This window comes from Megalobrama amblycephala, linkage group LG7 (genome assembly GCF_018812025.1).
Source record: "Megalobrama amblycephala isolate DHTTF-2021 linkage group LG7, ASM1881202v1, whole genome shotgun sequence".
Lineage (NCBI taxonomy): Eukaryota > Metazoa > Chordata > Actinopteri > Cypriniformes > Xenocyprididae > Megalobrama > Megalobrama amblycephala.
The window spans coordinates 13,805,478-13,817,760 of NC_063050.1; the positions used below are offsets into that span (position 1 = coordinate 13,805,478).

At 35.6% G+C, this 12,283-nt stretch overlaps 1 protein-coding gene across 7 annotated transcripts in view; it reads right to left on the reverse strand.

Moving 5' to 3' along the window:
- Nucleotides 1–12,283, reverse strand: part of LOC125271747 (NACHT, LRR and PYD domains-containing protein 12-like) — a 1,137,836-nt gene that overhangs the window by 17,455 nt on the left and 1,108,098 nt on the right. For 2 of the 7 annotated variants that reach the window (XM_048195978.1, XM_048195975.1), the window contains exon 1: nt 1,914–4,460. The exons of 3 other annotated variants lie outside the window; for them this stretch is intronic. In XM_048195978.1, coding sequence (XP_048051935.1) covers nt 1,914–1,951 — 38 coding nt within the window. In that variant the 5' untranslated portion in view covers nt 1,952–4,460. Of the gene's footprint in view, nt 1–1,913; nt 4,461–9,913; nt 10,058–10,741; nt 10,813–10,983; nt 11,200–11,638; nt 11,834–12,283 lie in introns of those variants that run through there. 2 more of the 7 variants (XM_048195976.1, XM_048195977.1) reach the window with 2 other exon arrangements.

Genomic DNA, 12,283 nt, shown 5'->3' on the forward strand with positions numbered 1-12,283 from the left:
GGGAACCACTGGTCTAAGGTGTCCCCAGAATGTGTCTGTGAAGTTTCAGCTCAAAATAACCCATAGATTTTTTATTATACAATACCATAACTGCCTATTTTGGGGTGGGCAGAAAAATGCTCTGATTTGGTGTGTGTACACCTTTAAATGCTCGTGCTCCCCACCCCAAGCTCGCGACACTATTAAACATTGCATAAGTACTACAGAAGTTCACAATATAACTCTCAAAATGGTTCTTTACAAAGTGTTTGTGATGCAGCATATCAAATGTGCTGCACGGCTAACGTGGCTAAAGCTATACACAGTTAGAGAGACTCCCACAAGAATGAAGATGCTTTGAACAGTTATTATGGATCCATGTGCCATTTTTGCTATTGTCCTTGCTTGCATGCTTCACAATACATGCAGAATTTCTGATGTGCAGCTCCAGACGATAATACTGCCTTAGTGGCTTGCCTTGAACATGGGCTGGTATATGCAAATATCGGGGGCATACATATTAATTATCCCAACTGTTGCATCACAGTCGGTGTTATGTTGAGATTCGCCTGTTCTTCAGAGGTCTTTTAAACAAATGAGATTTACATAAGAAGGAGGAAGCAATGGTGTTTGAGACTGACAATATGTAATTACCATGTACAGAACTCTAATTATTAAATTATGCCAAGGTAAATTCAATTTTCAATTCTATGGCATCTTTAAGTACCACAGTTGGGAAAATGTACTTTTAACTCGTACATCCTTAATATATTTTTAATAAAATCAGTTTAATTTTAATTTAGGATTACTATATAAAAGTCAACTAAGATTGGCCTAATTTTTAAAGCATTTAAAGCACATTACTTAGTACATACTTTATTTCAATGCACTAAAAATCTAATTAAGTATACGTGTATTTAGTATACTTTTTTAAGTGCACTAAAGTACTACTGAAGTAGAAATTTGAATTACTGTATTTATAGTGTATAACTTTTACAATTTTATTTAGCACAAAAAATAAGAATGTGCTACAAATGTACTTGCTTGAATTTAAGTATTTTTTAGTGCATTCAAGTATCCGCTTGTTAAGTTGTGACGTAAGGAATGCCATTTCTGGGTCTAAACCTCAACTCATTTCATGAGCGCTATTAATTAATATTAAACATCAAACATTTTAAAAAGTTCAACATTTTAAATACTTACAGTCTACATGCTCACAGCGTCACAGACATTAATATTTTAACGCTTTATAAAAGACGAATCACTGTCTGGCCATCTGGAATTTTAGTATGGAGATAAAGGTTATGATTATAATTCTTTTGTAGTATTACACCAATTTGTGTGTGTATATTAGCACCGTTTGTTGTTTTTCTTGTGATATGAGATAGAGCATTTGGACCCGGAAGCGCTGCTGCGTGACGTCAGACTTAACAACGAACAATTATTTTTTCACCTGGGTCTTGACCCTCGACTTTTGTTAAGTTGCTTCTTTTTCAGAAATTGCAGGTGTTTTCAGAAAACATTTCTACATTGATAAAGCAGATCAATATGTCTGTTTTCTTAACAGACAAATGACTGCATTAAAGTGGCTGTGGCTGAAGAAAGTTGTAGTTTGTGTTCTTATTTCTCTTTCTTTCAGTGTTTGTTCACAGCAGGTGTTTGAATGATTGAATCATACTAACCTTTAAATAACATTCTACTAACATTAAGGAAACTGAAAATTTTTATGTTCTTGGAATGTTACAAATCAACATTTATTTTAAATCAAAATTAATTTGAAAGAACATTTAAGGAACATTATACCTTTTAAAACATGTTCCACTAAGGTCAAGAAAACTTTTTTATAACAAGAATCTGTTAGCTGAGTAGCGGCAGGTAGAAAAACACAAAATTAAAATTTAAGTGATTACTTAAACTGTATCTGTTATACTCACCTTTGTGGAAATGTAGCTGTGGAGGTCATGCTGATCATCTTGAAGTTCCATTAAGAAAATATAAATGATTCTTTATCAGTTTTCTTCAAGTTTTCATAAAAAATAACTGCGTAGGCTGATGGATTTTACTTTCACTTTGATGGACACCGCCTCAGTCTGGTTTCTTATGGAGGTACAGTTTAAACAGCATGAATCTTTTCCTCTACATTATATCAAATAGAGCTGATGAAGAGATTTCCCTCAATGGCCCAATTGTTATTCTCGCGCACATTTGTGCATCAGACTAAGAGGAAGGAACAACAAACTGCGTTTGAACTGCTGGAGTTTGAAGATGTCTCGATTTCATGCTGTCCTCTGCAGGTCAGGTCAAGAATCACAAGCAGGAGTAGTGAACATGCGTTCGTCAAACAACACTACATAGTGAAAATAATACATAAAATGTTTTAAGAAGGGATTTTGTGAATATTTCTGAATGTGAGCTTTCCAACGTGATTACGTAATGCGTGGCGGATCACAGAGCAGTGCAAGACGAGCATTTGTGTATATACATTTTTATTTGTTTTTTAGAAAATGACCAATCGTTTTAGTTAAGTTAATGTTAAGACCCTTGTTCCTCAAAGTTGAAGATCCATTTGAAGCTGCACTGAAACTGCAATTTGGACCTTCAACCCACTGAACCCCAGTGAAGTCCACTATATGGAGAAAAATACTGGAATTCTTCCTTAAATCCTTGAACCAATCACATTGTAACATTGATTCAAGTTGGGACTCTGAATCGCAGTGAAAGGAGAGATACTTTGTGTAACCCCTCTACCCAGGTCCTACTCGCCCCGCTCTGCACAGGCCTCGAACCTGGGTCTCCGGCGTGGGAGTCAGATGCTCTAACAAGGAGGCTAAAGGCTGCAACCAATAGCGACAATCGGTAGAGCATTTCTTGAGATCAGACGAGTGAGGTTTACTCGCACAGCGACTAATAGCTGGCCTCCGTTACATTTGCACAAAAAGGTGTCGAGGGCCATGGCTGTTATTTGCCATATAGTATATTTACATCTATTACTGGAATCTTCTTTTAAGTTCAGGACGTTTAACTGAAATGAAATATTTTTCTCATGTTTTCTGTCTATATTTTTGAATAAAAATGTTTATGGTTTTTAGGGAAAATAGGAGATAGGCTACACTGATGTAATCAGTTTTACCTGCTTCCATGAAAGAGAAGATCCATAAATCTATGAAATCCACATCAGTACTCTGACTATTCCTACTATGATTCTCTGACGAAATCAACACTGGCCTGTGTCTCCTTCTTTTGACAGAAAACATTTATAGCAAATTATGTTAATCTTTTTTATTGTTTTGCTTCAGGAAGCTGATGTTATGTAATGGATGCAGAGTCACCCACATAGCAAGGGAACTTGGCCTGAATGTGGCCTCAAACTGGCACTGCTGGCCTCCTGTCGGCAATGGCATGTATCTTGTCAGTCAGAGCTGGGCCATGTGTGGCAATGATGGCACAGCATGGATCACGTGAACAACATGAGGGCCAATTGTTGGTGGAAGGAGTGTGGCCCAGATCAAATGTGTGGCCACAAATCAAAATGAATTTAAGTCGCAGGTGCTCAAAACACAATCGTCTTCATTAAAAATAATGATCTTACCAGTGCTGTTGCCGTGCTCTCTCGGATTGCGGTCTTGATTTTGAAATTAGCTGATAATCAATAAAATTCAGCTCATATTTGTTGCTTTCGGTGACGTAGACTCCATGATATCTGCATATAGCGCGGGAATTGAAGATCAGATATATTTTGCGGAGGCACATTTATGTGGCCAAGTGTAAATGCAATCGGAGTAACCAGGTGTAATGCTCTCTCCACTTTAGCCCTGATGCTCATCTGTATGTTTTGGTGCAATGGTAATCTAGTAACACATACAAGTCTTAATAACCGCAGGGTTCCTTTTAAAACACAGTCAGCCTTTTTCAAGGAAAAGAGCCAGAGCGCAAAATTAGTGAGGCTGAAAACATTGAAGACGTGCAATGACTCTGTGGCTATTCAAAGTACTGTTGTATGGTGTGTAAAAATCGTCTGATATGTAACCTGAATGTCTACACATAGTTAAACATGCTGAGAAGATGCTACTGTTTTATGCGATCACAGATATCATCGACTGAAAATTACAACCAAAAGCTGCACAGTGCGGCATTGTATATTATATTCCGAGTTGTGTTGTGGTAAAAATAGCCATAGAGTAATGTAAGTAGCTGACAGAGTGCAACCATTTGACATCACTGACATAGAACGCAAACAAAATAGTACCGCCCATTGTCCAAACATGTTATGGATTTTTTTTCAAATAACATAAATCTTTCATGGATTTTCTACTACATATTTCAGTAAGAGACATCATTTACATTATGTTAAGCCATACAAGTCTCAACACCAGGGGATCCCTTTAAGAATCAGTGTATGAATCTCATCAACGGTGACAAGCAACATATTCTGATAAACAGATCAACTCTGAACATTAGAAAACAAGCTACGAAAAACTCACATAAAACTGCTAAAAAATAAAATAGTAAGAAATTACTAAGACAATTCAGCTCATAATTTATTCATGCAGCAATGCATAATGGGAGCCATTGATGAATTTTGATTGGTGGCTCCCAGAATGCACTGCAACATGCTTTATTATCCTCACCACTGTTGAGATTCACAGGCTGATTCTTGATGTCTGTGTGTCTGAATGAATTTTTTTTTTGAAAGTTTTTTGATCAGAACAAATTTTAAGAAATTTCTAGGATTATTTTGAAAATCTTCTGCTGTAGAATCACAGTGCTGCTGTAATCAATTATGTAAATCTAACTCAGAGATTCAGGTCAAATAATGATTATGTGAAAACATAACCAACACCACTTGATCATCTTTCCTCTTTGCTTGTCTGACTGTTATAATTCAGTTACAACAGCCTCTCATGTAGCCAGACCTTTAGAGTGACTGCAGAAGGTCTGTGCCCGGTTGCATAAAGCACCATAAGTTTTTCCCTTAAGTATGACACTTAAGGCGTGATTTACCCTTAACTAAGGGAATGACTTAAGGGTGTTGCATATAATCCCTTAAACTGTTCTCTAAGGTAAGGGAAACCATTAAGTGTTTCACGACAGCATCTCAGGTTTTGAAGTTCCGTTATAAAATTCTACTGTTGCCATGGACACATAATTTGTTAATACATATCGTGGTAAGTGTTCACAGAAAACAACATAAGATGGATAAGGAAAACAAAAAAGAAAACCAAATATGAAAGAGAACGACCAGACGAGAAACTCAAATTGATAGTTTACTCAAAATTGAGATTTCTGCCGTCATTCACTCACCCTCATGTTGTTCCAAACCCATAAGACTTTCATTCATCTTTGGTTAACAAATAAAGATATTTTTAATATTCTCTCATCATTTATGTCCATTTATTGAAAGACATCCATATGATTACGGCTGTGTCGGAAACTCACGTTTGCGCTTACGTTGACCATATAAGATATGTGCTACATATGTGATTTCATCAATGTTTATGTGGATAAACTGCTAAAGTACAATTTGTTTAGTAAAACTTAACGGTTATTTTAAGGGAAACATAAGGGCGATCTTAAGGGAAAATTACACTTAAGGTGCTTTATGCAACCGGGCACTGGACTCTATTGCAGCTTTCATTGGCAAAGGACTGCCCAAGAGGTGAAAATGTGAAGTCAATGTCCCTACATTAACAGACCGGCGTACATCTAATAAATAATTCATTCAAGAATGTTGTACAAGTTTACTGCAACAATGGAGCCGAAAATTTCATATACTTTTGAAAATCCAACATTTAGTTGATTCTGGTAAGTGCTCATTGTCGCAGTTGTAAACACGACAGCATTCTTCTTTTACAAAGGGGTTTGGCATCACAGCATTTGTTTCCAGGCGGACTGTTAAAGAATGCAACACACACATCTCCCGGACATCCTGTAGAATTCAACCAACCAGATGACAACTTCAAAACACCTAAAGTTTTTCTAAATATGTGTGCTATATGCATTATATATTCAGAGGCTGAGACTAACAACAGCCAAACAAGATCTAATATTAAAAAGTCAAGAGCCCAACTAAAGCAAACACTGACCACCATAATGGTGACTTAAAATTGTGATTATCTCCTTGAGTGATCATCAGGTTCCTTCAATAATGGTCAATCATCACTCAATCACTTAATTATCTCAGTAACTTTAACACTGCTTCAGTGTTCAATTAACACTCTTATTTTAATATAAGGTTTTATATAAAGTTATCCCAGAAAACTCAATAGAGGACACTTGTCAGCATTTTCATTCTTCCTTGTTTATAATTATATTATTTCTTCTATTTGTGTGTTCTATGACATTTTTAAAGATTAACTAATTTTTTAGATAACTAAAGTAATGTTCATTCATGTTATTATTGCTCTGGTTATTTTTTTTTTGTGTGGCTATAATCGTAATTATTAGTTTGACTGAGATTGTGTAGAATATAGGCCCTATCTGAGAATATGCATGTTTAACACTCCTGCCATTTAATTGCTATTCAGATTTAAATATACAAACATATCTACAATTCTGTCAAGCCACTCTATTATGGCGAGCAAATATCGTTGACTTTTGTGCACAAGATATATCTAATTAGCCTAATTAACGTGGAAAAATTGAGTGTTTGTGCTGAAAGGAATAACTGATTCACTGTAAATACTCAGTAGCATGTGTTTCTGAACAGATTATAGTGACGTGATCATGTGATGACAAATTTGTACCTTAAATCATAATCATTTGCCTTTCAAACACACCAACACAAAGACAGAAAAATAATAATTATTAAAATAATGTGACAATGGCAAATATCCTCTTCAGATGAGCTTTAATCAAATCTCAAAAATACTTTTGACAAAGACATTAAAGGATAAGTTCACTTTTAAATAAACTTTTCCTGATAATTTACTCACCCCCATGTCATCCAAAATGTCCATGTCTTTCTTTCTTCAGTCGAAAAGAAAGTAAAGTTTTTGATGAAAACATTCCAGGATTTTTCTCCATATAGTGGACTTCAATGGAGCCCAAATGGTTGAAGGTCATAATTAGTTTCACTGCAGCTTCAAATTGTTCAACACGATCCCAGATGAGAAATAAGGGTCTTATCTAGTGAAACCATCGCTCATTTTCTGAAAAAAATTGAAAATTATATAAGTTTTAACCAGAAATGCTCATCTTGAACTAGCTCTCTTCTTCTTCTCCTCTATTAGAATTCTGGCAGTGTAGACGCTGCTAAGCGTAATACTGCCCTCCACAGGCCAAAGTTTGAACTAATTGTTAAATACTATTGAACTAGCATATTGCATATAAAAATTAGTTTGGTGCCCATTGAAGTCCACTATAAGGAGAAAAATCCTGGAATGTTTTCATCAAAAACCCTCATTTCTTTTCGACTGAAGAAAGAAAGACATGGACATCTTGGATGACATGGGGGTGAGTAAATTATCAGGAAAAGTTTATTTAAAAGTGAACTAATCCTTTAAAAACCATCATTATCATTTAATCCCATCAATGTCCCAGAAACAGATGAAACTCAGCTCTGAAGTTCACTGACTGTTAATGCAGTGATTGTGTTGAGCTGCTCACTTCACTGAGATGGCTGATAATGTAGTGGCTTCTTTTGCCTCTGAAAAAAAATAAAAAAATAAAATAAAATCACTCTTGAAGTCTTTTGATGAGAGTTTTGATGCCAGAAGATAGACTTACAAAGCCGAGCTGATCTGCAGAGCAACTCCAGCTTGTTGTCTTTGACAGCCTTGAATACAGTTTTTCATATAATGTCATATAATTCACTAATATGAGAGGAAAAGTGATACAAAATTCATGTACATTTATATACAGTAAAGTGCAGTAAAGGTCACCGTGACTTTAGTGTTCACTCTCTCTCTCTTATTGCGGTCTTTCATTTTAAAATTAGCTGATGATCAACAAAATGCTGCTCATATTTGTTGTTGTCGGTGAGGTGAACTCCATTAAACCTGCATACACTCAAAAAAATGAACTTTCACTGTTGTTAGTTTCACTCAAACCACCCTTGTTCACATTACTTAGAAAACTCATGTAACTACATGAACGTAATTTAAATGCGTTGTTTCTACTAAAAATGAGTATTTTCAGCTTTACTTAGTAAGTGTTTGTTCAGTCAACTTAACATTGCTGCGTGAAACGCACACATTATTGTTGACATAACTAACTGTGCAGTGGATCCGTAGTTCCCATCATGCTTTGCAAAGGACTGCATTAGGAGAGTAAATTTAGGGATTAAAGTGTTATTTTATGTGTTTTTCAGTAAAGGGAAAGATGTTGTTAGTTTATGTTAGTGTTTAATGTTCAGTTATGTTGGACATTTAGAGTAGTTTCTGTAATGTTTTTGAATTTTGTGGTTACCATCATGCAGAAGAGTGTCGCCTGTGCTTAGGCTGTGCGCACTCATATGCGCATGTTTCCTGCTCTCAATTCAATTGAGTTTGTTCAATTAGTTATTTTTTGAGTGCATTTTGGGGTGAGGGGTATAATTAGTTTTTTATTCAAAAAAAAAAAAAAAAAAAAAATGTGTTCACCTTACGTATTCAACATAAAATTATTAAGTAAACTGCACATATAAATATTATGTAACAGTGACAATCAAATGATTTGTATTTACTCACAGAAATTTTGTCAGCTTTACTTGAATTTCTTGTTCATTCAACTAAATAGTTTTTTTGTATTACTCAATATTGTTGCGTGGAACCACTTGACACTTATTTTTTAAGTAAATCCAACAATTCATTTTTTGAGTGTATAGCATGGGAATTGAAGATCGGATTTATATCCGTTTTGTGTAGACACATTTATGCACAGTAAATTCCCCAGTGTTAAATCAACACCGGTCGGTGTTCATATGGGTACCGCCAACAGAGTGTTAAAAGTAACACTGAAGCAGTGTTAAAGTTAATTAGGTACTTAAGTGGTTAATTAAGTGATGATTGTTCGATTATTGAAGACACCTGATGATAACGAGCAGAATCACTGAAGGAAAGAGAAACACAAGAACTACAACTGACTTCAGTCACAGCCTTAGATGAAATCATCTCTAAATCTCTCTTATTACAAACCAGACTTACTTTATTTCTGTCATTTGTCTAGAGTTCATTTTAAGAATTAACAGGTTTAGATGTTGATATTTTTTGAAAAATGTTAGGTCACTGTTATGGTGATCAGTGTTTCCTTTAGTTGGGCATTTACTCTTGCTTTTTATAAGTTTTGGTCTTTGTAACAGTGATTATAAGAACACAAAATTTGTTATAAAAGAGACCATAAACAAAAGCAATTTGATATGGTATGATTGATATGGATACTTGTCTAGTTCCATCACTGACCGAATGCTGTTGTTCGTTGTTAAGTTATTTTTACTGACAGAACCATCATGCCACAGATCAGACATTTTTCATTTGAATTTTTAAACAATGCGGAGAAAAAAAGAGATTAGACACACCCACAGACATCAAGAATCAGCATATATTTCTCATCAATGGTGAAATGCTTCATGCCGCAATGCATGTTGCACACTCACATGTTTTTGTCTTTGTGGGTGTCTTTAGTCTTCCTACAATGTGTTTAAAAATTAAAATTCACCTTAGCATTTAATTAACTCTAAAACTGCTTCAGTGTTACTTTAACACCCTGCTGGTGGTACCCATATGAACACAGAACAATGTTAATTTAACACCGGAGAATTTACTGTGTGTAAATGGAAACGTTTTGATAAATCAGATAGCTATCTAATCAGTAAAAAGGCCCATAATGTCTCTACAGTGGCTCTAGATTCACCATAATTTAATATCTGTTAGCAAAATAAAACAGATGACGCATCTGTTTAGAGGATCGACTAGTTCAAATGACATCATTATATTACATGATATGAATCAATACTTACCGCAGTGTCTCCAGTTTATAATGTGGATCATCATTTAAAGCAGAGAGAGTTTATTCTCAGTCAGATCCAGTTCTCTGAGGTGTGAGTTTGATCTCAGAGCTGAAGTCAGAGCAGCCTTCAGCTGTGATATTACAATGATCTAACCTGCAGAACAATGACACAATCTTTACTCTCTCAGTTCAACTTACAAAATATGCAGAGCAGTGGGTCTCCAGGACTGGAGCTGAGAACCACTGACATAAAATGCATATAAATACCAGTTGTTATTCTTTATCTCCCAATAATGTCTTAGTAAGATGATATTTAAATGCTTCGTTTTATGATCAAAGCTCTGTAATTTTAAAACATACAATGCAATGCAATAAAATGATGATTGAGAGATAAATAAATCTTCCTCAAAAGCCTGATGAATCGTATTTGATACATTTGAACATGATTTTTCTGATTTATAGGTAATCGAGTAAACCTATGTTGCTTCAGCCCAGAAAATTATCATCTTGACATATTATAGACAATATAAAAGCTAGTTTAATGAAAATCATTTTATATTACACAAGAACCACAACTTGAACACGTGGTTCAATTAAAGGATATATCAGTCAGGAAGAATATAATGACAGAAGGCTTGTAGTAGATTGAGTGCAGCAGGTTTTATAGCAAAGTTTTGATCAAGTTGATCATTTAAAGGCCTTAGAAATGTGTGTATCAATTTAATATAATACAGTAGGCTTTATAGGGTTAACCTCACTTATAATGCCATAACTGTTCCTGTGTGAGAATATCTGTGCGCATGAACACGTCATTTACGCCCATCTACTTGTGTCTCACCTTCACTCAGCGTGAGGAAGAGGATGTTGAGAAGAACGCAGCTCAACAGGGAGCACGGCGGCATCCTCCACCTAAAAACACACAGAGCTGAATACTGAGACACACAGCAGCATAAATAACTCAGAGATGTGTTTAGCAACTGACTGGAACAAAAACTAAAGCCTTCTCATGAGAGTCACATGATACAGTCACCTGAAGTACAGGTGCAGTTGTCAGTGTGATTTTTCAGGGCTGTCTCTCACCCGAGCAGGTACCGCAGCACCTCCAGCGTGTCTGTGACGGGCTCCAGGAAGATGGCCATCCGCTTGAAGCAGATCACCATGTTCAGCAGGTCAAAGGTCAGAGCTCTGGGGCTGCCCAGCTCAGAGGTGCTGTCTATGGAGGACGAGTCCTTGGCGGGGGTCAGTTCGCCGCCCATCTGTGACGACTCGTGAGGAGAGGAGGCTGTGCACTGCATGCTGGGAGATCAGAGATCATAGTTCAAGACTGTTTATCTCTATACACACGTGACAGTCAAGAGACTCACATCTGTGAATGAAATTTATGCCTGACAAGAAAGCTTAATTAAAAGCTCAATCAGATATAAGCAATGTCAAAACAAGTAACTTATTTATTACTGCGAAGCTGCTTTGAAACAATTTAATATATAAAGAGATTTATAAATAAAGGGGACCAGATTAGACTGGATCACAACCAGAAAAAACACAACTGATGCTTTTAAACATATGAACAGAAGAGTCATTTCAATAAATGTTTAATTGATTTCAAAACACCTGAAGACCATGTTTAAAATATTAATATATTAACTTTTTAGATATGACAGTAATAAAAAGTGAATATTGATAAACACGTCATATAAACATCAACCAGAAGTAAACACCAGAGACAATGACATACCTTTAAATCCTTCAAACAGTGTCTTCTGCCCGCTACAGAGTCATTAAACAGTCTTTAATGTCAATAATACATATTACATTAATCCACAAATCTATAAAATCGCTTTTTTGCAGCCTGTCCACTGACTTCTGCTTCCGCATCTCGCAGGCAGAAGTGTAGATGTTAGAGCGCGATGATTGAGTGTCAGGAAGAGGAGGAGAGTGCCTTCTTCTTCTTCTAAGTTTTATGGCAGATTGCAACCATGGCTTATCAGGTGCATACCGCCACCTACTGTATCGGAGTATGTAGCATGGATATGAATCTACTTTACAAAATAATTAAAAAAAAAAAAAAAAAAAAAAAAAAAGGAGGAGAGTGCCGATCACATCGATCGGATTTATTCCCTTTATTTTCTTGTATAGTTATCAAAGAAAAACCAGAATATACTGTCAGTAGAGGACACTTTTGTCAGCATCTGTATTATATATATTTTGAAAAATTCTATTATTTATTCTAGCCTATTTGTGTGTTTGGTTTGTGTGTTCAATGTTCAAATGTTATTTTTAATGTGATGACCACAAACATTATTTGCTTATCCTTCTGAGATTGTTCCCATTGTAACCGAATGCTTCAAAATGTAGGAAATTCAACATTTGATAGAAAACA